The sequence below is a fragment of the Heptranchias perlo genome, chromosome 20, assembly GCF_035084215.1.
Source record: "Heptranchias perlo isolate sHepPer1 chromosome 20, sHepPer1.hap1, whole genome shotgun sequence".
In the NCBI taxonomy this organism is placed as follows: Eukaryota; Metazoa; Chordata; class Chondrichthyes; order Hexanchiformes; family Hexanchidae; genus Heptranchias; species Heptranchias perlo.
The window spans coordinates 40816141-40843891 of record NC_090344.1 but is presented as its reverse complement, the minus strand read 5'-3'; the positions used below and the strand labels follow the sequence as shown (position 1 = coordinate 40843891).

Here is a 27751-nt window from a genome sequence, read left to right as displayed (position 1 = left end):
CTAAATTCCAGGGAATACAACCCTGCTTTGTGTAATCTCTCCTCTTAATTTAACCCTTGGAGTCCAGATATCATTCTAGTAAATCTACGCTGCACTCCCTCCTATGCCAATATATGCAGTAGGGTGTACTGTCCTGAGGTTGGGGCTAAAGGCACATTACTGGAGCAGTATGTTCCATTCCCCAGCACTAACATCCCTCACCTGAATAAGCAGGGGAAAAAAAAGGAGGCATGGGTGGATATCACACAAAAGGCTACACTACAATTATTAACAGAAATCTTCTCCATTTTTCAGAGCTGAAGAACTGACAACTTGCAAAACTTTTATCAGGTTGAGCACTCGGCTGAGAGAACTAGATTCCATTGACTGTTTTGAAGTCCAGTCTATGGAACTAGTTCCCCTGCTTAGTGACTGGCACACTGCAGGCCAATTACATTGAAACTACTCTGCTCATTGTTCCTCCCGAACTGCAAATACACCCTATTCCTCCTCCGTGTATTGAAATAGTGACTCACACAGTCTTCTACTTCGAACTCAAGTCTTCCCAAGAGCTCTAAACTGTGGAATGCATAACTTTCCTCATCTCCCCTTCTTGCGACAATCTGCAGACTTTTAAAAAGTAAACTTGGCATTGCCCAAATGCTACTTTCTGATTTTGCCTCTCTGCTCAACTTTGGTGGTGCATTGCACTATGAGCCCAGCCCTTCACCCAGGTTTGTCAATGAAGAAAACACAATACAATATTAATTGTGTTATCCGCCATGTCCCGCTGCCTCAAAAAGTGCTCACAAAGTAGTCCAAGAGCAGGACACCCGCTCAGTTAGAAAATCAAACCATTCTTGAATGGATTACCAGGATGTGAGTGCCCTGATGGCTCAGTTAGTAGATACCTTCTCTATATATCAGATAGGGCAAGTCCCAGGTTCAATGCTTGGCCTGCACAGTTAGCTTATCCAGGCCGCTGTGGTAGCAAGGGTGCTAAAATTAGCATCAGTGGCTCGGGGAGAGAGGTGAAAATCACCTTCATCCTTGCTCCTGATCAATTTCTGGCGGTTGTTGCTAGAAAGTCAGGCGAGGATGAGATTGGGCTCAGCTGCAAAGCCCTACGTGGTCAAATAACCGGCTGGCACTGTTCAGGCTCATGTATGGGTGAGGTTCTGGAGAGCTATCAGGGAAGTTTAACCCAGCAAAGCAAGGTACCTTCATGAGAAGGGAGAGAACTGGAAGGGAAAAAAGCACAAGCTTTTCCTCTGCCCGAAACACACTCACCCTTTTCCCTTACAAGCATTTAAGATTTGTTAGGATTCTGAGCTGGAGTAAGTACACAGTGGAATATTCCAGCATCTAAAGCCACAGGCTCCCAACTTTAAGAAAAAAAACAAAGTGCAGGCTAAAACGAGATGGTAAATTCAGTGATCATATTTGGCTAACAGGTTTTTAAAGTTACTGACAGAACAGCGCAGTGTTGAGATGAACAGGCAGCTCCCAAACCCGCGTCTGACGGGAATGAGCATTTGGTTCAACTTGAATGGCATGAAGCTCGCCTCTCGTCTCCGCACTTACTTGCCTCCTGTCCTGAAGGTGATGATTTGTGCTGGGGGAAGACAGTCACTCTCTGGTACCTCGGCCAAGTGAGCGTGCTTCACGCACAAGCCGAGACAGTGAGTCCGGCAGGTTATTCAACCATGACAGGCAAAGCAGAACCCCAATCCTATCCTCATCCGACCTGCACACAACTGCACTCACTAGTTGGTGATGTGAATTGGGAACTGTAGCTGATCAATTTCCCTTCTTAACCTAAGGTCCTCTCTTATATGTTTGCATCTCCCTAAGTGAACTGCAAAAGTGCAATGAGCCAAGAACAAACTGAATGAAGCTCAGGGCTGGAACTGTGACCTTCTGGTGTGCATGGTTCAGTCACATGGTGTAGTCATGGACTGAACCTTTAGGACATGCCCCTAAAATGTAACTGATGGTTTTAATTCATATGGACAGGGTAGTCAGGGAAAAAAAAATGTACTAATTAAAAAAATTCCTTGAAAGACACTGAAGGAGAGCAAATGGTCTCGTTTAAAATGTTTTTTATTTATATTATTTTTAAATACATACGAGGTAAACCTTACTGGTGCCAGTTTTATTTCCAAATTTCCCACACCTCTTCGAACAAGGTTAAAGGCACTGCAGTACCGACATTTTTGAAATGTTCGACACAGGGAGGCAAAAGTACAGGAACCAGAATTCTTTAATAGACCGTTTATCGGGGCCACTTCTCCCACGTCAAAATAAAAATCAAAAACCGTTTTCAGTGTCCTTTCCCACAATTTTCTCCTCTCTTCTCCTGAGCAGACAATTCTCTCAGAGTTGTGGTTTCAAAGGGTCCTATAGTACCGGGCCAAAGTGGCTACTCTCCATCTGTGAGACTGGGCAGCGAGTATCCATAGGTTCTTCAACAAGCCCGATTCTGTTCTCTCAACCAATGCACACGGGGAAGGTCATTAGATTCGGATCAGGAGCCAGACCCCTGACCTGAATTTTCCCCTCCCAAGCCCAGGGCTGGTGAGACTTATTATAAACCCACTCTGAAACCCCAGCTGAGATCAGCCAAACATCACAAGCCAGGTTATCACACTTGACACCTTCTGCTCTGTACGGCACTGAACAGCACTGGTTTGGAGATCTGTTGCAGGAGCTTTCACTCCCAACTTGCCAAGTTGGCATTGGCAAGGGCAAAAGAGAGGTGCAGGGCAAGCACACAGCATAAGGAATTCCATAAAGTGGGTATCACCCCCTGCCATTCCACGAGCTACATTCCCAATATTTGCCAAGCCATGAATGGGGTCGTTGAGCGGAACCCAACCATCTGGTCAACAACCCAATGCAGGCTAGCCTCCCATGGCTGCCAGTGGCCAACTCGGGTGTTTCCAGCACAGATCTGCCATTTCTCTCATGGATTTAAGCCCAGAGACACAAGGAATAACAGATCTGTTAAGGACAAGACCGTCAGTAAGTTGCCTGTAGTACGAGTTACACTGGATTAAGATGTAGAAGGACGAGTGATCGAAGGGAATAAAGTGGTTACCCTTAGCAAGTTTTCTCTCCAGCTTGTCAATAAGCCTAAAGTAAACTTTAAGACGTTTATTGTTCAACCAATCAGAAGAAAAAGTCACTGAGCCCTGGCTCATGGACTACATTAAGGAGAAAAGGCAAGATTTATGTACAAATATTTGAGTTCCTAGCCTCCATCTTCGCAATCAGATTGCTGCATGATATGGCATGCAGGTCCCGTGACTAAGATCACCTTATGTCACATTGCCACTCTCATCTCCCAGCTCATACTCCCTTGTGCTGCAGCCTTGGGTTTATTGTGCTCATTGCTGGCCACTCAGCCACAGCGAGGCACCATGTGGCAGACACAGGCAGGGGAAGCCTCTTGATGTCTTCAAGGGTCAGCTGAATCCGACAGGGGCCCCGAGAACAGGTGGCCCACCCAGGAATTGCAGTTAACACAAAAGACCCCCCCCCCCACACACACACACCCACCACAATGAACAGGAAAAACACGATTTATCTTTAAAAGACGAGCTTGCATTCAAAAATAAATAAATAAATGAACCCACCCCTAGTTACGAGAGGCAAAAGGGGCATCTTAAAGGCTGGAACTGAACCCTGGGGTGTATGGAAATTTACACAGTATGAAACATTGACCGAATCTGTTGATAACAAGCAGCTTGTAGCTCTCACCTGGATAACCGTTATTGCATGTATCAGGGTTAGTCAGTGAATTTTTGCAGAGAGCCACAGCCCTAACCAACATCTTGCTCGACAACCATTCTCGGGATTCTACATTGTGCTGCACCAGAGTGATGGAACGTGGGCCCGAGCCTGTGCTTTGGCACACAGTGAGTGTCTCATTTCAATTATGTCACTGTGAGCAGCTGCCACATGGAGGCCAGTTATCTCTTCACAAGAAGAGAAAAAAAAAACCTTTAAAACCAACTCCTTGTTGTAAACATTTTGGTAAGGTCCATCCTCTTGCTGCGCTAACTCTGCCTCCCAATACCATGCCCTGGCCTTCGCTAGTCAGAAAGCAAGAAAGGGAGAGGGAATTGCACTGAATCCTATCTCAGTCAACAACAAACAGCTGGCAGGCCACGAATGGGCAGGTACATTGGAGCAGCAAATCTGTCAAGGGCAACAAGTGAAGGGGAAACGGGACCACATTATGAGTGCTGCAGATTTAAGCCAAAACCCCCTCAAATCCCAGCGCAATGCAGCTCCACAAACCGTCTACATGTCCAGCATAAACAAACACTCCACACCAACGTTCCCTCTTAAGCTACAGAACTAATCTCATTGGAAGCGAGGGTTTCACCAAATGCAGTTGCCAAAATCAAGTATTAAAATGGCTGTGGGTGGATTTAGCAAACCCAACTCAAAAATAGCCTGGTTTGTGAGTAAGGTAGAACATGCTAGTTTGATTTTAACAGGTCTTAATTGGAAACAAAATGATTTCATCTTCATAATGAACATGCAGGTGCGGAGAGCAGGTATAAAAATATCAGGAATCAAAACCCATTTTTGCCAGGGAGCCAACTACAGTTATTTACAGTGACAGAAAGAACGATCACCAATTATTACATTTTCCTTCAATAATTTTGGTCAGTGCGGGGCTAAATCACTGTGAATATAGTCAAATGGTCCTCAGGCAGCCACCTCCTTCCATCCCCAACCACTGCAAGTAAAGTGCTAGTCATAGTGTTCAACATGTTAATCGTTCGCGACTCACAGCATTTGCAGTGCTGTTTATTAAGTAGAGCAAGGAATTACAAAACGTTTAGCATCAAGCCCACTCTGTGGGTGCCGATGTCCACAAACACAGAATTTTGGTTCCTGCCGTTTTCTTTCCCCTGCTTGCAAGCCCTTCTCTACAGCAAACTACTCCCTGTGAATTTACAAAGTTGGGGAGGGGGCTCCAACACCTTAAAATTACATCATATTCCTTCATTGAACGAGTGCAGATAACTTCCTTTGTAAACGGCAAGGATGAAATCAATGCCAGGCATTGGTCAAAGATTCACCCCCACAGCAATGAAATAAAAATGTATGATCCAATATACACAAATCCCGAAGGGGCAGAACAAGTTTGTTTTGATAAGTGACGTCCAAACCCTCTCTTTTCATACATCTAAAATTCTCATTTTACGTGTCCATTATTCATTCTGCATGGTTATGTTGTACAGACAGGAGACGAGGCTTACACAGCAGCACGTCGACTTTACGTGGATCCAGCAACATTAAAACGTCTTCCGGTGGATTGCACGCGCTCCGTCCTCCTCATACTCTTTCTTCGACACCCACATTTTCTTAAACGTGTCTAAGGAAGCGAGGATAGAGCCACTGCGGGAACACAAGAATGCAAAGAAAACAGATTTAGAATTAAAAAACCTGGTCCCCGATGATTTAATGGGTAAAAGCACCACCCAGTGCAGAAGTGAGTAATACGGACCAGAATGGTCCCACGCTCTATCCCCTGCATGTGACGAGTTGGTTGATCGCAACAGGGTTTGCTATATAACTGGGCCATATCACCCCTGGGCTGGGGAAGAGAAAAAACCTGGCATCTTCCCGTAGTCCAGGCATCAGCAGCCACTGCAGGTGTACACTCACCATCTGAGGCATTGGAGAGGGGGGGTGGTGGCAGGGGATTGTTAGGGAGCTAGCCTCTTTTTTGAAAAAAAAAAGCACAAGAAGCAACAAAGAGAAACCAAATTACAAGCAACGTGAACTTTGAACAAATAAATGTATTTTTAACTGCTTGGCAAGATTTTAATCAAAATAGAACAGTAAATAATGTTCAAAGAAATTGAAAGGAGGACGACTGATTCTTATCCAAGCACACTGCAGCGTGCTGCAACAGGTTTCAAGTCATTCACTGGCACATGCCCTATATCCTGCACCTCCAGGTGATGGTCCGCGTCCCTTCAGCTGAGCTCACACATCTCCTCTCTGATGGCTACAAGAATCCCAAGAGGTCATTTTAACGAAGTTCCTTGCTGAAATAAAGCAGCCCCTAACTCAGCACTAAATAAGCAATTTCACGGAGAGAGGCCACAGCACGGCTGCGGTGGGAAACGGAAAAACATCACACTGAGCAGTAGGGGTGCTCTTCCAAGGCTGGGCTTGAGGTACATTATTGGGGCAGAGTACAGGGTACTTTCCTCTGCATCCAACCTGTGCTGCACCTGACCTTTGAACACTTGGTGGGCTAGTATAGAGGGAGCTTTACATTGCATTTAACCCATGTTGTACCTACCCAGAGGATGCGAGATGGGACAGTACAGAGGGAGCTTTACCCTGTATCAAACCTGTACTGTACCGACTTCGTCAGAAAATGTAATGTTATATTCCAAGGCCCTAACATCTCTCAACCCTCTAAACACAGAAACAAAATCGAAGACAAAAGGCGGCAATACCTCTTGGAATACCTACATCCCAACTCACGAAATCGCTTACCCTATCCACGTGGAGTACAGCCTCTCCTGTGGTGCAGAGATCTGCAAAGGAACAAAACACAAACAGCTGGTGTGTATTATAACTCCAACACCTGGTCACCAGGGAAAGACAGAACTTAAAACCTCTGCTCATACCTTTATTTTCACGTCTTTTGGTGCCAGTTTCTTAACCTCACTGAGTAACCGGTCGCCAAAACCTGAAAAAACAATGGAACATACATGTAACTTCTTCAAAGAGTTTTGTCCTCTCTTTGGTTTGTGGGTGGGTTTTTGTCTCAGATCCTGACTGACTGGAGGCAAGCTGCTGTCTCAGAACCTATGAGGCAGCGTGCTCCCATCAGCAAGGGAGCCCAGCTCTCTCTCAGACCCTGGGGGAAATGAAGGCCGCCTCCCAACTTGGACAGTGTCATAGGCGGGTGGCACCCCTCAGGAGATCCCATCTAGTTCAGTACATCTTTCTGAATTCCCAGTGGTGGGTTCGCTGATGTTTGAGGATCATAGGGAACAGCAAGCAGCTTCTGCCTCAGTAAATTCGACACGTGCAGAGTCCGTGACTGATCACACATGCTGTCAGCTTGGAGCCCTCGGGCTCATACACTGCATGTGCTGTAGGCAATCAGACCAATCCACGACTGCAAATTTCACAGCTTTGGCGGAGATTTCAGACAACTGATACTGGGGTGGCATATGGCTTCAACCCAATCCACACTGACGTCGTGTATCTGGTGGCTAAAAAGGTCCCCACTGAATTCACCTTGAAGCTCAGTCCCCAGTGGGCATGAATTCACAGCAGAAAACTGTCTCTAATTCTGTACAAATTCAGGTTGGAACTGAAGCATAGTGTGATGGAGGGAGCTTTACCCTGCATCTAACCCTTGCTGTACCTGAACTGAGAATGCTTACGCTGGGAGCAACATGCTGCAGCATTCTTAAGAGTAGCCCCTCAAGCAAGATTGCAGCCTTCAACTGTTGGTTTAAGACTATCTAAAAACAAACACTGGGTCGAACAAGTCATTTGCTGTTGGACAGAATGTTTCTTGCAGGCACCTTTGAACAGGGTGGAACCGCCAGAGAGTACAATATTGCAGAATAGCGTCCTGCGCAGGTCCATGTCTGACTTCTGAATAGCAAAGGCCAGCACCTCATGTATTCCCTCACTCTCGTCTCCAATCAGGTCAGGCTTAAAAAGCAACTCGGGGGCTCGGAATCGAGCAGGTCCCACCTGAGGGCAACCAACAAACGACAACCTTTCAGATATAATGATTAAATACCACAATCGCATAGGTTTGCTTGCAACTGGATAGTTTAAGGATACATTCATGGAAAAACATCAAAGCTAATAATGACTGATAAGAGCAAGTTTCAAGGTTTCTCCTAACAGCATGCATTCAAACACCCACAGGCGATGCTTTTATCAAATGAACCATTGGGGCATCGTCCTGTGTGGTGCTGAGGCATTCAGACCATGAGAGATCGCAGGATCTATTCCTGTTCTATGTGGAGTTAGATAATCTGTCAGGCTAGCAACCCTGGGCTATGGAAAAGAAAAACAAATCAGTCAGGGGGTCACACTGCTGATCACTACACCATGACTCACGCTGGAAAGGCTGCGTGCATGAAAGCAAGTGAGGACAAGATTGGAGTCGGCTGTGACGCCCTCCATTGCCAAATAGCCTGCTGATTGTCATCATCCGGGTTCAGGCATGAAGAATGACCACTTGAATGAGGCACAGGAGGGCTGCCAGGATCAGTGGAACCGGATTCTAACATAAGGCAACATCTACAGGAGAAGAGTGGAGATTATTGGAGAGGAAAGATGACACAAGGGATCACATGCCTACAACTAGAGCGACTGGTTAGTGGTAAGCTTTCTTCCAAAAACAAACTCGGTCGTGCAGGAGTTTACAATACCTCTAATGTGCTCCCATCAGGAAGAGTGTACTGTGCTTTCTCAGTCTCCAGCGTCTCATCTTTCTGCGGGTTTATAGATAGGTAACAGGCCCGCTGCAAAGCAAGAAACACGCTTTCATTTGTTGTTCAAACCACAGAGCTTGGAATGTTCTTGCTGAAATACAACTTGTGCCAAACACAGACAGCAACCATGTGCGAGAGCAGAGGCTAACGTTACGTACAAATAGAACACAGAAAAATTCAACTACTTTGATCTTGCATTCTAAAAGAAATATTAGAATCGACTGTCCCAATACCCCCCTCCTTGCCTTGCACCATTGTCCCTTTTGTCGTTTAATCATTCCTGCCCTCCACACTATCACAGGCCTTCCCTTTTGTTCTTTCCGCCCCCCACCCCCCGTGTTTGCCTGCCTCTGTACTTCATTAAAAACTGTTAATTCTTTAACCTATTCCAGTTCTGATGAAAGGTCATCGACCTGAAACGTTAGCTCTGTTTCTTTCTCCATAGATACTGCCTGATTTGCTGAGTATTTCCAGCATTTTCTGTTTTTATTTCAGATTTCCAGCATCTGTAATATTTTGCTTTTGATTAGAATCGACAGCATTTCATTCGTAACTTGTGGCTGCAACTCACTCACAGACCCACTGCACAATCCCGGTGTCGGTTCTGTATAGGCCTTTCTCTGTGGACGGACATTTCAATCCAGTACAAGGGATGGTAGAAGCAGTGCTGACATTATAATGACTGAAGAGTGAGAACAGCTATAAAAAGAACTGTCAACATTGTACAAATCCCAGGTGTGAAGTTTGCAGTTGCAAGCTGTGTACTCGAGGAGTCACCTCATGCCCAAAATGTAAACAGGATTAAAAGCAGCAAGCTTTGCTCCCATGACGGCTAAACAGGTTACACAGTAAGTAGTTGAGTCACACAGACCAGGAAGATCCTGGTCAGGGTATTTGCACTCTTGTGTACACCAGTCCATGATATCCTGACACTGGTAGAGGTGCTACATTCGCCCTCAGTGTCCCCGGGTTATGGGGAGTAAAATCATCTGGGGTCGCCACTTTTGATCATTATCCAATGACGTGTACACACATGTACGTGTCAGGTGGGGCTAAGTTTTGATGCCCCAGTGACAAACAGCTGGCCGACTCACTCCCTAGGCTCAAAAATAAAGAATGGCCGTTTGGGCAAGAGCTCCAAGGAGCTGATGCCTTCCGGAGATCAGGAGAGAAAGTTCACGAGGAACAATGGCAATCTGCATCTGTCATGTGGGATCTAGCGGCTAGTCACATGGCATTAATGCATTTTTCTTCTCTCTCTCACCTAGTGTTTCTTCTTCGTCCCTTTTGTAGCATTTCTCCTCCTCCCTTCACAGCATGCCTTGGGGGAGGGGGCTATGCATTTATGGAAGCAGGGCTACCCTAAAATTGGTTATGCCAGTGAAAGCCTTTTATTAAAACTATCGGGATGGTAGCCTTTGACGGAGGGATTTCACGACTGCTATGAATACTGCCTAACCCAACCTCCGTGGCATTCTCTTGTCTTCAGTTGATGGAGAGCAAGGGAAAGCAACACAAGTGCAGGTATTACCAGCACTGTCCTTACACTTCTGTGACCACAATCCTGGAGTGGGAGATTGGCATCTTGTGCATGTTTCCCACTGTTTTAGGGAGATGGAGAGTAAGAGTTGATAGGTCTGGATGGGGAATATTGTTATATAATACATTATAAGAGGGGATAGGCAGCACACAGTACAAAAAATTGAATGCCTCTTCTAACAGAATAATGAATGGTTTCTACCGAATGTTACACATTATAAACTTGCTTGGTCATAAGGATAGGATAGGATGGCAAAAGACCATTCAGCCCCTCAAATCCTACTCTTACCAACAGGCAATCTATTCCAAGATGAGGTCTAACCCATTCCTTTAATCTACTGAATGAAAAATCTTTATCAATCAGCTAAAATATTAATTCATCCTCACATCTCTGCCCTCGCAGAGAACATCCTCTCTCTTCTTCCTGCCCCCAATTCGCAGGTTGACCCGAAAGTGGTGACTGGGCACTTAGAAAAATCACAATATGATTAGGCAGAGTCAACAAGGTTTTATGAAAGGGAAATCGTGTTTGACAAATTTATTAGAGTTTTTTTGAGGATGTAACTAGCAGGATAGGTAAAGGGGAACCAGTGGATGTAGTATATTTGGATTTCCAAAAGGAAATCGATAAGGTACCACACGCAAGTGCTCATGGGGTTAGAGGTAATATATTAGCATGGATAAAGGATAGGTTAACAGACAGAAAACAGAGAGTAGGGATAAACAGGTCATTTTCAGGTTGGCACGCTGTAACTAGTGGGGTGATGCAAGGATCAGTGCTTAGGCCTCAGCTATTTACAATCTATATTAATGACTTAGATGAAAGGACCAAGTGTAATGTATTCAAGTTTGCTGACAATACAAAGCTAGGTGGGAAAGTAAGCTGTGAGGAGGACACAAAGAGTTTGCAAAGGGATATAGACAGGTTAAGTGAGTGGGCAAGAAGGTGGAAGATGGGAGTATAATGTGGGAAAATGTGAGGTTATTCACTTTGGAAGGAAGAATAGAAAAACAGAATATTTTTTAAATGGTGAGAAACTATTAAATGTTGGTATTCAGAGATGCTTGGGTGTCCTAGTACAAGAAACATAGAGTTAGCATGCAGGTACAGCAAGCAATTAGGAAAGCAAATGGCATGTTGGCCTTTATTGCAAGGGAGTTGGAGTACAAGAGTAAGGAACTCTTACCACAATTGTACAGGATTTTGGTGAGACCTCACCTGGAGTACTGTGAACAGTTTTGGTCTCCTTATCTAAGGAAGGATATACTTGCATTAGAGGCAGTGCAACGGAGGTTCACTAGATTAATTCCTGGGATGAGAGGGTTGTCCTATGAGGAGATTGAGTAGAATGGACGTGTACTCTCTGGAGTTTAGAAGAATGAGAGGTGATCACATTGAAACATACAAGATTCTGAGGGTGCTTGACAGGGTAGATACTGAGAAGATGTGTTCCCTGGCTGGAGAATCTAGAACTAGGAGGCATAGTCTCAGGATAAAGGGTCGGCCACTTAAGACTGAGATGAGGAGGAACTTCTCCACTCACAGTTGTGAATCTTTGGAATTCTCTACCCCAGAGGACTATAGATGCTGAGTCGTTGAGTATATTCAAGGCTGAGATAGATAGAATTTTGGACTCTAGGGAAATCAAGGGATATGGGGATCGGGCAGGAAAGTGGAGTTGAGGTCGAAGACCAGCCACGATCTTACTGAATGGCAGAGCAGGCTCAAGGGGCCGTATGGCCTACTCGTGCTCCTATTGCTTATGTTCTTATGAAAGTTTTACAACTCTTCCTCAACAGGAAAATGCACCCACCTCTTTAATTGTTTTGACAACCTCGAATTCAGCAGTTGTGTGGAAGTCGTACCCTTCTTTCCTGAGGAGCAGGCGCAGGTAGCGAGACACATCCCTGCCAGCTACATCCACCCTCATGATGGAGTGCGGCATGGCAAAGCCCTCGTAGATTGGGACAGCATGAGTGACACCATCTCCAGCATCGAGCACGACGCCCGTGGTGCGGCCTGTGGCATATCTGCAGCAAAGGTGGAAGACAGTTTTAGTAACACTGCAGGGTCGTAGCACACTGTTCATCGAAAGGAAGACTTCACTGCAATAAAAAGGCTTCTGTAGTTGCAAGAGTGACTTAAAAATCCAGCTCCATGACAACTTAGGCTCTAATTCATGGTTTGTACTGAGCCATGTAACCCAGGAATACCTCGGAGTCAACCTCTGGTCTGTGCCAGGGTTAGCCGATCTTAACTCGGGTAGCAGCTGGAACCCCACAATTGATGGGGTCGGGGTTGGGGGGGCAGAAATCAGGCAGTGTTTCTGCCCTGATCACCATCCAGTGACCCCCTGCTGGAAATGCATGCACGTGGGCGTCAGGTGAGGACAGGGTCAGGTTCGGTTGTGGCACCGTGCACGATTGACTGGCCTGCCGAGATGAAGATTAACCACTTTGCTGCAGTGCTATAGGGCTTCTGCTACCCATGGAGCTGTAGCCCAGCAAGAGTCCCTTTCTTCAGGAGAGGAGGGAGAAAGAATTGGGAACAAGAAATCAAAGAGTATGACATTGAGGCTTTACTTCAAAAAAAATTCCGTCACTTAGGTTTCCTACATGATTGTGGCTGTTGCTGTGCAGTTCAAAACCCCAACCATAACAAGTTCGTAAAATATGAAGATGATTTATGAAAGGAGCTAATAGTTTACTTGTTGCTACTTACAGACTCAGAACAGCTTGCATCGAAATGAAAAGTGCAGGGACGTTAAACGTCTCAAAAAACACCTCTGCTGCCCGCTCCCGGTTTTTGCTTGGATTTAGTGGAGCTTCTGTCAGGAGCACCGGATGCTGCAATGGAAACAGAATCAGCTGTGTCCTGGATTATCCACATTGCCCGTGGAATTACGGCAATGCTCTGAAATTTTTCTTTGCTGTAAGGGTCCTACATGAAACGAGTTTAGGACAATCTCATTCCAGCTTCTAGCAGGTAAGGGCCCACAGCAATCTCACTCAGACACGACAGAGGTGAGAAGTGGAAGAATGACACACAGATACATTTGAGGGACTCTTGAGGTTGGGGCTGACATCCACTGTTGGGGAGGAAGAGTCGAGGGAGCTTTGCACGACACTATAACTGACCTGGGTGTGTTTGATGAGGCAGTGCAGAGAGAGCTTTACTCTGTATCTAACCCATGCCGTACCTGACCTGCCAAGTACTTAATGTTGACACTGGTGTCTGAAATCATAGAATCAGACAGCGCAGGAGGCCATTCGGCCCATCGCGCCAGTGCCAGCTCTTTGAAGAAGTTATCTCATCAGTCCCATCCCCCTGTTCTTTACCCACAGCCTTGCAAATTTCTCCTTTTCAAGTCTTTATCCAATTCCCTTCTAAGGTCACCATCGAATCTGTTTCCACCACTCTTTCAGGCAGTGCACTCCAGATTGTAACTCGCGGCATAAAAAAAAAATCCTCATCTCCCCTCTTGTTCTTTTGCCTATTACCATAAATCTGTCCCCTCTGGTTACTGACTCTCTTACCAGTGGGAACAGTTTCTCCTTATTTACTCTATCAAAACCCTTTATAAGTTTGAACACCTCTATTAAATCTCCCCTTAACCTTCTCTGCTCAAAAGGAGAACAATTCCAGCTTCTTTTCTCTCTTCATGTAACTGAAGTCCCTCATCCCTGGTATCATTCTGGTAAATCTCCTCTGCACCCTTTCCAAGGTCTTGACATCCTTCCTAAAATGTGGTGCCCAGAATTGGACACAATACTCCAGCTGAGGCCTAACCAGTGATTAATATAGATTTAGCTTAACATCCTTACATTTGTTCTCTACTTATAAAGCCCAGGATCCCATATGTTTTTTTTAAAAAAACACAGCAGTATCAACTTGTCTGGCCACCTTTAATGGAAATGGAAAGTGTTTCAACATCCCACATTAATGGGCACAAAATTAACCTAAAAATGCAACTTTGAAATTATAACACTGCTCCTCCGACCTTGCTTTGTTCCAATGAGGTAATCGCATCCCTCCCCGGTTCCTGCCTGGTCTCCTTGGACCAACACACCATCAGAGTCCCAGAGGGCACGTGACTATGTGTATCGGTCAATGCTGCCATGAAGCAGCAGCCCAGGAATGACACCAATGTCATGTTCACGTCTCAGCTGTGGCCAAAATAAGCCAAGATTAGGACCCTTAAGACGTGTGGAACCCCCTGCGGGAGGTAGTTTGACACCACATGGTTTTCACGCCGCCACCCCCCCCCCCGACCTCATCTCACCCCACAGTGTAACTGCAACCAGCATGACATTTTGAACGTTTGTGGTTGGGTGCCGATTCCAAAAATTCTAAACTTCATTTGAAAAGTTTTTGTTTGCAAAGAGCGGACAGCAGAGTATCCGTCCATTAAAACGTAACCAGCATTCAGACGTTGGGGAGCAGAGTGCGATGCTCGAGTTAAACTGTCCTATGAGCCATGGTGGAGCCAGGAGTAGAAATGGGGTCGGAGACTGGTACCTATGACACCCATCCCGCAGCCTCTTCCAAAACACTCCACCTTATTGAAACGAAAATTCCACTCCGATCAACTTACATTTATACAATATCTTTACCGTGCTTCATAGTGTTGGGGGGGGGGGGGGGGGGGGGGGGAAATCAGACCCGAGCAGGAGTAGGAGGGACATGGTGGGAGGGTCAAAGAGTTAGGTTTTAAGGAGGCCTCTGAAGGAAGATAGGGATAAGATGTAGCAAGATGGAGGGGGTGGGGGTGTTGAGCAACAGAGTTCCAGAGTGAAAGCGAGATGGCTGAAAGCTCGGTGGTCACTGATAGTAGAGGGTAGCACAGTCGGCCAGTGTGGGAGGAGCACAGGGTGCAAGTAGAGATGTTGCAGGTTGGAGAGTTGAGGAGAAGCCAGTCCAAGGGCAGGGGAAAGGGGGGATTAATAGATGAGGATTTTGAATTTGATGCCCTGAGGACACAGAGGTTAGCAAGCATAGGGGTGATAGATGAGTGGGACTTTTGTGAGAGGTATTACGCAGGAATTGTGAGTTATAGAATAGTTACGGCACAGAAGGAGGCCATTCGGCCCATCGTATCCACACGGGCCAAAAAAGAGCTAGCCAGCTGAGTCTCACTTTCCAGCACTCGGTCCGTAGCCCTGTAGGTTACGGCACTTCAGGTGCACATCCAAGTACTTTTTAAAATGAGTTGAGGGTTTCTGCCTCTATCACTCTTTCAGGCAGTGAGTTCCAGACCCCCCCCACCCTCTAGTGAAAACATTTTTCCTCAGCTCCCCTCTAATCCTTCTACCAATTACTTCAAATCTATGTCCCCTGGTCACTGACCCATCTGCGAAGGGAAATAGGTCCTCCCTATCCAATCTATCTCGGCCTCTCATAATTTTATATACCTCAATGAAATCTCCCCTCAGCCTCCTTTGTTCCAAAGAAAACAACCCAAGCCTATCCAATCTTTTCTCATAACTAAAATTCTCCAGCCCCGGCAACATCCTCGTAAATCTCCTCTGTACCCTCTCTAATGCAATCACATCTTTCCTGTAATGTGATGACCAGAACTGTACGCAGTACTCAAGCTGTGGCCTAACCAATATTTTAGACAGTTCTAGCATAACCTCCCTGCTCTTATATTCTACGCCTTGGCTAATAAAGGAAAGTATCCCGTATGCCTTTTTAACCACCTTATCTACATGTCCTGCTACCTTCAGGGATCTGTGGACATGCATTCCAAGGACCCCTTGTTCCTCTACACCTCTCAGTATCCTCCCATTTATTGTGTACTCCCTTACCTTGTTTGCCCTCCCCAAATGCATTACCTCACACTTCTCTGGATTGAATTCCATTTGCCACTTTTCTGCCCACCTGACCAGTCCATTGATATCTTCCTGCAGTCTACAGCTTTCCTCCTCACTGTCAACCACACGGCCAATTTTTGTATCATCTGCAAACTTCTTGATCAAGCCCCCCACATTCAAGTCGAAATCATTAATATATACCACAAAAAGCAAGGGACCAAGTACTGAGCCTTGCGGAACCACAATGGAAACAGCCTTCCCGTCTCAAAGAACCCCGTTGTGGATGATTTGACGTTTTGGATCAGCAGAATCGTTTTGGGGGGAAAAAAAATACATTTGGCTGTTGCACAACAAATAAAATGACTGCAATGATCTCACTTCCTCGGAGAAAGTCTGCAGTTGGTCCTTGCAGTAAACATACTGCCAGATTCTCTCCATGTCATTCCAGTCTCGCACAATGCCATGTTCCATAGGATAACGAATCGAGAGCAAGCCTCGGTGTTCCTAAGGTGGGAGGGGGTAGGAGGGAAGAGGATGAGAAGGACAAAGTTATTACACATAAATAAACACACCACTAAAACATTATTCCCCCCACAACGACTCTCCCCAAGGCGCTGAATCTTGCTGGGTGCCAGCTGCCTTCAGTTATCTCGCCCAAGTGGTCATTCACGTGCGAGTGTTGGTGGGTCATTCGATCAAAGATGACATCACAGCAGAGCCCAATCTTGTCCTCACCCAACATCAGCATGCTTTTCTGAAGGAGTCACTGGATCAGGAAGGAGCACGGTCACTAACTGGAACATTCTTATTGCTGAGCTAACTCAGCAAGGGGCCAGTGATAAAACATGGGACTTCCCAAGTCTGTACAGTTTAGGACCACGCCAGGAGCTACAATCACCCAGTGAGCTATCAGTGGAACACAATGAGGATCCTTATGCAGTTTCCAGGACAGCACTTGGAGCCAAGGTCCAGAAACAAGAACTAATTACTATAACTGCAACAGTAAAAGTGGCACAATAGCCACTCTGAAACGTTGGTTTGTATCTGCATGTAGCGAGCTGTCCATCTTGCCCTTGCAGCCAGGGGCCTGGTGCAGAATGGGCGCTGGGGGGCCCCCCTCTCAGTGCGAGAGGAGTTCTGAATGCAGCTCTGTCCTGGTTCCTGCCGCTTGGCAAGGCCACTTAACCTCTGAAAATTGAATTGAAAAGCTTGCTGAAATGGCAATGAATGATTTATGTAACATTTTGATAAATAATCTCACATATTCTTGGAAAGCAGTGTCACTCGTAACAGTGTCCGGGGACCTCCTGCTACCCAGGTCTCCTTTACTAATTGAAGTGTTTAAGATGATTAAAGGATTTGATAGGGTAGATAGAGAGAAACTATTTCCTCTGGTGGGAGAGTCCAGAACAACGGGGCGTAACCTTAAAATTAGAGCTCGGCCGTTCAGGGATGATGTCAGGAAGCATTTTGTCACACAATGGGTAGTGGAAATCTGGAACTCTCTCCCCAATAAGCTGGTGAGGCTGGGGGTCAATTGAAAATTTCAAAACTGAGATTGATCGATTTTTGTTGTTAGGAAAGGGCATTAAGGGTTACGGAATGAAGGCGGGTAAATGGAGTTAAGATACAGATCAGCTACGATCTAATTAAATAGCGGAACAAGCTTGAGGGGCTGAATGGCCTACTCCTGTTCCTATGTCCCTCAGCAGAACAGCTGCTTCCTGTGGTTTTGGGCTTCAATCCACAGCTCACCACTGGTATTCAGGGGAGAGAAAAAGACAAGAACTAAAACAAAGCTTACAAGAAAATTCTACAAGCACATAGAGTTACTGGGCATGGAACTACAGCAAGTCTCTGCCAAGGACTGGGATCGCCTGCAAAAAATGAAGTTACAGCGCAGGCCAAGATCTTAAGCCCCATTAACTTTCAGTGGCCACACACTGTGCTTGTCCTACAAGGAACGCTGTTTTAATTAACAAAGTTAACATTTGGAAAATGAGCCAACACAATACCTCAGCTTTCGGTCCAATGAACAGATCCCCTTCCAACGCTCCCGCCATCACTCGAATGTGCTTTGGACGTCCCACACTGGTTCAAAACAGAAGGATTTTATAACGTTGAAGGGGCAGGAAAGTCCTGGGGACTGTTTCATTTATTCACAAGGTAAAGTCATCCAAAACTTATCTGTCCTTCCTCTTGAAAAGTGTCAATTTTATTGCTGGCCTAAAACCCCTCAAGTAGTGTCCCTATCGTTGGGCTAGTCCAGTGCGGTCAATTGCTAGGAGATCCCCCGCACCTGCATTACAAATAGCACAGGCACAACCTCACAGCCGAGCTGCGTGACCACAGGAAATTGTGCTGCAGACCGCAACCGTGAACTTTCCAGCTTAGAGCACCGTTTCCCAGAGTCAGACAACCCAGATGCGACGCCGAAGTCCTGTCCTTGCAGGAGTTACTATGCGGGCAACAGCCAACCAGCCCGCCAATACTCACTGTCTAGGCCGACATATGAACAACTTGCATTTATATAGCACCTTTAATGTAGTAAAACGTCCCAAACGTCTCACAGGAACATGAACAAAATTTGATACTGAGCCACATTAGTAGATATTAGGACAGGTGACCAAAAGCTTCATCACAAAGGTAGATTTCAAAGAGCATCTTAAAAGGAGGAGGTAGAGAGGTGGAGAGATTTAGGGAGGGAATTCCAGAGCTTAGGGCCTAGGCAGGTGAAGGCATGGCTGCCAATGGTGGAGCCATGAAAATTGGGGATGCACGAGAGGCAAGAATTGGAGCAGCGCAGAGGTTGTGGGGCTGGAGGAGGTTAGAGAGATGGGGAGGGGCAAGGCAAGGCCAGGCCGTGGAGGGATTTGAAAACAAGGATGAGAATTTTAAAAATCGAGGTTTTGTTGGATCGAGTGTCAATGTAGATCATTGAGCACAGGGGTGATGGGAGGATGGGACTTGGTTCAAGTTAGGATATGGGCAGCAGAGTTTTGGATGAGCTCAAGTTTATGGAGGGTGGAAAATGGGAAGCCAGCCAGGGGAACATTGGAATAGTCAAGTCTAGAGGTAACAAAAGCATGGATGAGAGTTTCAGCAGCAGATGAGCTGAGGCAGGGGCAGAGACGGGTGATGTTATGGAGGTGCAAGTAGGCGGTCCTGGTGATGGAGTGGATGTATGGTCAGAAGCTCATCTCGGGGTCAAATAGGATGCCACAGTTGCAAACGGTCTGGTTCAGTCTCAGACAGTGGCCAGAGAGAGGAATGGAGTTGGTGGCTAGGGAACAGAGTTTGTGGAGCACCAGAATGGGTGGGGTACCAGAGGGCAGTTAGTGCTCAAGTCAACACCTTCAAAAGTTATGGGGAGAAAATGAGGATCTTTTAAAAAAGTACACTGTAATGTCTTGCTGCAAATGGAGTTTACGGTCCAACGTGCAGCCCTGCAGAGTGAAGTTTATAGCAGTTGTTCATATTGTGCCTATTTTAACAGTGAAAATCACACAGCAGTACAATAATAAAGCCTGCCCTTTCAACCTTGGGTTTGTGGAGAAACTAAGACTGTTCTATTTAGAGCAGAGTTGGTTCAGGGGACATATGATAGAGGTGTTCAGTATTATGAAGGGATCTGATAATGTAGATGGGGGGAAACTTTCCACTGGCAGAAGGATCGGTATCCAGAGGACACAGGTTTCAGATAATTGGCAGAAAACACAAGGGGTAACTAAGGAGAATTTTTTTTTTACACAGCGAGTTATGATCTGGAATGCGTTGCCTGAAAAGGTGGTGGAAGCAGATTCAATAGTAACAACTTTCAAAAGGGAATTGGATATATATTTGAAAAGGAGACATTTCCAGGGGCTATTGGGAAAGAGCAGGGGAGTGGGACTAATGGGATTGCTTTTTCAAAGAGCCGGCACAGACACGACAGGCCAAATGGCCTCCCTTCTGTGCTATATAATTGTATGATTCCAACTGCATCATATATTAAATTATAATTGGCTTAAGAAAAGATGCATTGATATATTGTATTGGTAATATGCTAAGAAAACCTAGTGATGGCACAGACAGTTAATGAGACTTTATCATGGATGAAACAAGTCACATTTGGTGTCACTCTGATACTCCATGTTGTACAATACTGAATACAGCATATTGTGTTTTCTAGTTTACCCGTACTCACAATAATCTCAATGCTACGTACCTGTATTTAATGACCATTTCCCCTCCAATTCTCTGTCCACTTCTGAAGGCACAAACTCTTGCTGGGTACAGTTCCACAGGTGCCCTTGGGTAACTTACCCAAATGGCCGTTTTCACATGCAAGACTCTATGTAATGAACCTAATCCTGTCCTCCGCTGATATTCACCCACACACAATTTTCCAGCAGGAGTCACCCGACGATGGCCTGTGCTGAGAGTCCAGACTGATTTATTCCTCTGTAGAGAAAGGCGGTTACTGCACAGGTTAAGAAACAGCACACAGGCCAGGGGTGGAACCTGGGACCTCTGCCTTGAATTGCTTCTTAACATGCTGCCTTTATCAACTGAGCTATCAGAGTCGACAGCACAAAACTGCACCTAACTCAGCTAATTAGCAATGGCATTCTGACGGGCCACAGGATGACTGGTGTGTGAAACAGAAACATGAAACCCTGGTGCAGTTGTGGGGGCTCTAACGCTGGAGCTAAGGAGCATGTTTGCAGGAGAGTAGAAGGCGCTTCCTCTACATCCACCTCGTGCCAAGTATGATCCAGACAGCCCCTAGTAGTAATGCCCCACACCTCGATGAATACAAACATTCATTAAAAACAAAGTAAATAGAGGGATGCAGGGCCAATTCCTCTAAATGGTCACACATACCATGAACAGGACATGTGTATATGTATATACTTACTAATTGGGGAAACAGTACTTGGGTATCTGATCACCAGCAAATCCAGCTTTGACAACCCCAGAACCCTGGATAGAAAGAGAAAAAATAGTAAAAGTCACACAGTGCACCGCACGAACAGTACACAAGGAGCAAAATTTGACACACAATAGCCACACCCAAGAACAGCTGTACAAGCAAACCTGTGAGCAATTTTATGAATTATTTTTATCACACCCAAGTCCATCCAAGGCTTGAACACTGCTCCCATATCTGGAGAGGCACCAACACCTTTTCTCTACCACTAACTACCTTATACATCTCCATGAGTTCCTTTCTCAAGAAGGACACACACACACACAACCATAATGGAGTTTTTTAAGTAAACCATCATGTGTATCATGCAACTACCAGGATAGTCTAAGACGAACAAGATGGATCATGGTCTTTATTCGTCTTGTAATTCCTGTAATATATAGTAAATGGCACACAAGAGGTAAATCTGCAACACTACACATCAAACTGTGACAGTAGGACAGAGACACAGATTCAAACTGGCAAAAGATCAAATATAGAACGAAAATCTGGAAGCTCTTTAGAGCAAGTGTGATCAACGCAATAGACTTCTGGGTAAAGTTGTGGAGGCAGAATCCTCGCAATTACAATATTTGAATGACGAAAAAATTTGTTTTGTTGTACGCTATGACTTTAACATCCTTTGTATAATGGGGTGCCCAAATCGCCTCTCTCACTGTGGCCGAGCCATTGCCTTCTACAAACTTATCATTGCCTCTTTGCTTTTGTGCTCTATGTTGCTTTTTATAAAACCGAAAATGCTATCTACTACCTGGTCAGCGTATAATTAGTGGCACCAAAAAGCCACATCTGAAAACACTACATGCAAAAATTCTTTGGTGCTAAAAATGTGTATTTAAAACCACCAGCTGTTGTATTTTCTCTCTCTCTTCTGAAGGCCAAAACTCTTACCAGGCTACAATTCAATAGGCTCAGTACCTTGCCAAAGGGGTCATTCTTCCCATGTGAACCATCAGAGGAATTAACAGCAAACTATCTTACCAATGGGGAAGGGATGAGGAGGAGGGGGGGGGGGGGAAGGGAGGAGGAGGGGGGGGGGGAAGGGATGAGGAGGAGGGGGGGGGGGGGAAGGAGGAGGAGGAGGGGGGGGGGGGAAGGGATGAGGAGGAGGAGGGGGGGGGGGGGAAGGGATGAGGAGGAGGAGGGGGGGGGGGGGAAGGGATGAGGAGGAGGAGGGGGGGGGGGAAGGGATGAGGAGGAGGAGGGGGGGGGGAAGGGATGAGGAGGAGGAGGGGGGGGGGGGAAGGGATGAGGAGGAGGAGGGGGGGGGGGGAAGGGATGAGGAGGAGGAGGGGGGGGGGGGGAAGGATGAGGAGGAGGAGGGGGGGGGGGGAAGGGATGAGGAGGAGGAGGGGGGGGGGGAAGGGATGAGGAGGAGGAGGGGGGGGGGGAAGGGATGAGGAGGAGGAGGGGGGGGGGGAAGGGATGAGGAGGAGGAGGGGGGGGGGGGGGGAAGGGATGAGGAGGAGGAGGGGGGGGGGGGGGGAAGGGATGAGGAGGAGGAGGGGGGGGGGGGGAAGGGATGAGGAGGAGGAGGGGGGGGGGGGGGAAGGGATGAGGAGGAGGAGGGGGGGGGGGGGAAGGGATGAGGAGGAGGAGGGGGGGGGGGGGGAAGGGATGAGGAGGAGGAGGGGGGGGGGGGGGGAAGGGATGAGGAGGAGGAGGGGGGGGGGAAGGGATGAGGAGGAGGAGGGGGGGGGGGGGGGAAGGGATGAGGAGGAGGAGGGGGGGGGGGGGAAGGGATGAGGAGGAGGAGGGGGGGGGGGGGAAGGGATGAGGAGGAGGAGGGGGGGGGGAAGGGATGAGGAGGAGGAGGGGGGGGGGGAAGGGATGAGGAGGAGGAGGGGGGGGGGAAGGGATGAGGAGGAGGAGGGGGGGGGGGAAGGGATGAGAGGAGGAGGGGGGGGGGGAAGGGATGAGGAGGAGGGGGGGGGGGGGAAGGGATGAGGAGGAGGAGGGGGGGGAAGGGATGAGGAGGAGGAGGGGGGGGGGGAAGGGATGAGGAGGAGGGGGGGGGGGGGAAGGGATGAGGAGGGGGGGGGGGAAGGGATGAGGAGGGGGGGGGGGAAGGGAGGGGGGGGGAAGGGGGGGGGGGAAGGGAGGGGGGGGGAAGGGAGGGGGGGGGGAAGGGAGGGGGGGGAGGGGAGGGAGGGGGGGGGGGAAGGGAGGGGGGGGGAAGGGAGGGGGGGGGGGAAGGGAGGGGGGGGGGAAGGGGGGGGGGGGAAGGGGGGGGGGGGGGAAGGGGGGGGGGGAAGGGGGGGGGGAAGGGATGAGGAGGAGGGGGGGGGGGGAAGGGATGAGGAGGAGGGGGGGGGGGAAGGGATGAGGAGGAGGGGGGGGGGGGGAAGGGATGAGGAGGAGGGGGGGGGGGAAGGGATGAGGAGGAGGAGGGGGGGGGGAAGGGATGAGGAGGAGGAGGGGGGGGGGAAGGGAGGAGGAGGGGGGGGGGAAGGGAGGAGGAGGGGGGGGGAAGGGATGAGGAGGAGGAGGGGGAGGGGGGGGGAAGGGAGGAGGAGGAGGAGGGGGGGGGGGAAGGGTGAGGAGGAGGGGGGGGGGGGGAAGGGATGAGGAGGAGGAGGGGGGGGGGGAAGGGATGAGGAGGAGGAGGGGGGGGGGGAAGGGGATGAGGAGGAGGAGGGGGGGGGGGGAAGGGATTGAGGAGGAGGAGGGGGGGGGGGGAAGGGATGAGGAGGAGGGGGGGGGGGGAAGGGATGAGGAGGAGGAGGGGGGGGGGGAAGGGATGAGGAGGAGGAGGGGGGGGGGGAAGGGATGAGGAGGAGGAGGGGGGGGGGGGGGAAGGGATGAGGAGGAGGAGGGGGGGGGGGAAGGGATGAGGAGGAGGAGGGGGGGGGGAAGGATGAGGAGGAGGAGGGGGGGGGGGAAGGATGAGGAGGAGGAGGGGGGGGGGGAAGGGATGAGGAGGAGGAGGGGGGGGGGAAGGGATGAGGAGGAGGAGGGGGGGGGGGGAAGGGATGAGGAGGAGGGGGGGGGGGGAAGGGATGAGGAGGAGGGGGGGGGGGAAGGATGAGGGGGGGGGAAGGGATGAGGGGGGGGGGAAGGGATGAGGGGGGGGGAAGGGATGAGGGGGGGGGAAGGGATGAGGGGGGGGGGAAGGGATGAGGGGGGGGGGAAGGGATGAGGAGGAGGGGGGGGGAAGGGATGAGGGGGGGGGAAGGGGGGGGTGGAGGGGGGGGGGAAGGGATGAGGGGGGGGGGGAAGGGATGAGGAGGGGGGAAGGGATGAGGAGGGGGGGGGGAAGGGAGGGGGAGGGAGGGGAGGGAGGGGGAGGAGAGGGGGAAGGGAGGGGGGAGGGAGGGGGAGGGAGGGGGGGGGAGGGGGAGGGAGGGGGAGGGAGGGGGGGGAGGGGGGGGGAGGGGGAGGGAGGGGGGGGGGGAAGGGAGGGGGGGGGGGGAAGGGAGGGGGGGGGGGGGGAGGGGGGGGGGAAGGGAGGGGTGGGGGAAGGAGGGGGGGGGGGAAGGGAGGGGGGGGGGGGAAGGGAGGGGGGGGGGGGAAGGGAGGGGGGGGGGAAGGGAGGGGGGGGGGAAGGGAGGGAAGGGAGGGGGAAGGGGGGGGGAAGGGGGGGGAAGGGAGGGGGGGGAAGGGAGGGGGGGGGGAAGGGGGGGGGGAAGGGGGGGGGAAGGGGGGGGGGAAGGGAGGGGAAGGAGGGGGGGGAGGGAGGGGGGGAAGGGAGGGGGGGGGGGGAAGGGAGGGGGGGGGGGAAGGGAGGGGGGGGGGAAGGGAGGGGGGGGGGAAGGGAGGGGGGGGGGAAGGGAGGGGGGGGGGAAGGGAGGGGGGGGGGAAGGGAGGGGGGGGGGGGAAGGGAGGGGGGGGGGAGGGAGGGGGGGGGAAGGGATGAGGAGGGGAAGGGATGAGGAGGAGGGGGGGGGAAGGGATGAGGAGGGGAAGGGATGAGGAGGGGAAGGGATGAGGAGGAGGGGGAGGGGAAGGGATGGAGGAGGAGGGGGGGGGGGGAAGGGATGAGGAGGAGGGGGGGGGGAAGGGATGAGGAGGAGGGGGGGGGGAAGGGGATGAGGAGGAGGGGGGGGGAAGGGATGAGGAGGAGGGGGGGGGGAAGGGATGAGGAGGAGGAGGGGGGGGGAAGGGATGAGGAGGAGGAGGGGGGGGGGAAGGGATGAGGAGGAGGGGGGGGGGAAGGGATGAGGAGGAGGGGGGGGGGGGAAGGGTTGAGGAGGAGGTGGGGGGGGGAAGGGAGGAGGAGGAGGGGGGGGGGAAGGGAGGAGGAGGAGGGGGGGGGGAAGGGATGAGGAGGAGGGGCGGGGGGGGAAGGGATGAGGAGGAGGGGGGGGGGGAAGGGATGAGGAGGAGGAGGGGGGGGGGGGAAGGGATGAGGAGGAGGGGGGGGGGGGGGGAAGGGATGAGGAGGAGGAGGGGGGGGGGGAAGGGATGAGGAGGAGGGGGGGGGGGGAAGGGATGAGGAGGAGGGGGGGGGGGAAGGGATGAGGAGGAGGAGGGGGGGGGGGAAGGGATGAGGAGGAGGAGGGGGGGGGGGAAGGGTATGAGGAGGAGGGGGGGGGGGAAGGGATGAGGAGGAGGGGGGGGGGGAAGGGATGAGGAGGAGGGGGGGGGGGGAAGGGATGAGGAGGAGGGGGGGGGGGGAAGGGATGAGGAGGAGGGGGGGGGGGAAGGGATGAGGAGGAGGGGGGGGGGGAAGGGATGAGGAGGAGGGGGGGGGGGAAGGGATGAGGAGGAGGGGGGGGGGAAGGGATGAGGAGGAGGGGGGGGGAAGGATGAGGAGGAGGGGGGGGGGGAAGGATGAGGAGGGGGGGGGGGGGGAAGGGATGAGGAGGAGGGGGGGGGGAAGGGATGAGGAGAGGGGGGGGGGGGAAGGGATGAGGAAGAGGGGGGGGGAAGGGATGAGGGGGGGGGGAAGGGATGAGGGGGGGGGGAGGGATGAGGGGGGGGGGGAAGGGATGAGGGGGGGGGGAAGGATGAGGAGGGGGGGGGGGAAGGGAGGGGGGGGGAAGGGAGGGGGGGGGGGAAGGGAGGGGGGGGGGAAGGGAGGGGGGGGGGAAGGGAGGGGGGGGGGAAGGGAAGGGGGGGGGGAAGGGAAGGGGGGGGGAAGGGTGGGGGGGGAAGGGGGGGGGGGGAAGGGGGGGGGGGATGGAAGGGGGGGGGGAAGGGGGGGGGGGAAGGGGGGGGGTGGAAGGGGGGGGGGAAGGGGGGGGGGGAAGGGATGAGGAGGAGGGGGGGGGGGAAGGGATGAGGAGGAGGGGGGGGGGGAAGGGATGAGGAGGAGGGGGGGGGAAGGGATGAGGAGGAGGGGGGGGAAGGGATGAGGAGGAGGGGGGGGGAAGGGGATGAGGAGGAGGGGGGGGGAAGGGATGAGGAGGAGGGGGGGGGGAAGGGATGAGGAGGAGGGGGGGGGAAGGGATGAGGAGGAGGGGGGGGAAGGGATGAGGAGGAGGGGGGGGGGAAGGGATGAGGAGGGAGGGGGGGGGGGAAGGGATGAGGAGGAGGGGGGGGGGGAAGGGATGAGGGAGGAGGGGGGGGGGGAAGGGATGAGGAGGAGGGGGGGGGGAAGGGGATGAGGAGGAGGGGGGGGGGAAGGGATGAGGAGGAGGGGGGGGGGGAAGGGATGAGGAGGAGGGGGGAGAGGAGGAGGGGGGAGAGGAGGAGGGGGGTGAGAGGAGAGGGGGGAGAGGAGGAGGGGGGAGGGAGGAGGGGGAGAGGGGGGGTGGAGAGGGGGGGGGGGGGAGGGGGGAGAGGGGGGGGGGGGGAGGGGGGAGAGGGGGGGGGGGGGGGAGGGGGGGAGAGGGGGGGGGGGAGGGGGGAGGGGGGAGGGGGGAGAGGGGGGGGGGGGGGGAGAGGGGGGGGGGGGGGGAGAGGGGGAGGGGAGAGGGGGGGGAGGAGGAGAGGGGGGGGAGGAGGAGGATGAGAGATGAATATCACAGCCATTATACCAAATAATCACCCAACATCCACACTCACTTTCTTTTTAAAGTACGTGTTTTCAGGATGTTTGCAAGGCTGCATTCATTGCCCATCCATGGTTGTCCTGAATAACTGAGTTGCTTATTAGGCTGCTTCAGAGAACATTCAAGAACCTGATTGTTATTAAAAACCAATCTAGAGAACTTTGTGGTTAATTTTTTTCTGGGGCCAGCCCACAAATGACCAGATTTGCTAAAGTGAATCTCGCAACGTGCCACGGTGGGAATAGAACAGGAGTTGCTGTTCTCAGTTGCTCAGGAGTGAAGACCCTGCCTAACCTTGCTCTCTGACTCCCCCGGATTCCTTCCCTCCCCAGCTCAGATGTGGAGATGCCAGTGATGGACTGGGGTTGACAATTGTAAACAATTTTACAACACCAAGTTATAGTCCAACGATTTTATTTGAAATTTACAAGCTTTCGGAGGCTTCCTCCTTCCTCGGGTAAATCCCCAGCTCGGGGCATTGAACGGGCTCCAGGTATTGTAACCCAGCCAAAACTCTCAGTAATGGTACCAGGCCACCGGGTGGGAGGTGCCTCCAAGAGGGTGAAATAAGAGATTTGCAATGAAATGCCACAGGACAATGTAAATGCAGAGGTCTGGATGCCCGGGAAGTGGATGGGTGCAACAGGGCTTTAACTCTCTGCCCTTTTTACATCGGCTAAATTAAATGAGTATACATGCCCATCCCTTTAAAAAGGCTACTGGTGGCGGTGCCCGGGTGCGGCCTCGGGACACTTTTGGAGCAAGGAACAGCAGCCAAGACACTCACGTTGTCGATGACCACGGGCTGGTTAGCGATGATATCGTAGGCCTCCATGGCAAACTGGCTTTTATTTTCCTTTCACTGCAACCAGAGACCAAACGCTCGTCGGGCGCCTGCGCACAGCCGAAAGAACGCCCGTCCTCGCTGCGCCTGCGCACGGACTTCACCCCTCGCGGCCCGGCCCACCGCGCCTGCGCACTCCCCGAACGTCCCCGCGCCTCCC

At 51.0% G+C, this 27751-nt stretch overlaps 1 protein-coding gene across 3 annotated transcripts; it reads right to left on the bottom strand.

Annotated features, from left to right (window-relative positions):
- Window positions 1-2064: 2064 nt before the first annotated feature.
- LOC137335738 (beta-centractin) lies at window positions 2065-27686 on the bottom strand. 3 transcript variants are annotated; one of them, XM_068001065.1, is made up of 11 exons: window positions 27535-27686; window positions 20740-20804; window positions 17855-17930; window positions 16218-16343; window positions 12748-12872; window positions 11840-12056; window positions 8424-8516; window positions 7560-7734; window positions 6648-6709; window positions 6514-6554; window positions 2065-5397 (listed from the first exon to the last, which is right to left on the bottom strand). In XM_068001065.1, exons 1-11 carry the CDS (start codon window positions 27580-27582, stop codon window positions 5295-5297), a joined length of 1131 nt encoding a protein of 376 aa, XP_067857166.1. In that variant the 5' UTR covers window positions 27583-27686; the 3' UTR covers window positions 2065-5294. The 3 variants fall into 3 exon arrangements, with proteins under 3 accessions (XP_067857166.1, XP_067857167.1, XP_067857168.1); XM_068001066.1 differs by lacking the exon at window positions 27535-27686 and adding an exon at window positions 20047-20282 and having other exon boundaries at window positions 20740-20758; XM_068001067.1 differs by lacking the exons at window positions 20740-20804; window positions 27535-27686 and adding an exon at window positions 20047-20262.
- Between the last annotated feature and the right edge of the window lie 65 nt (window positions 27687-27751).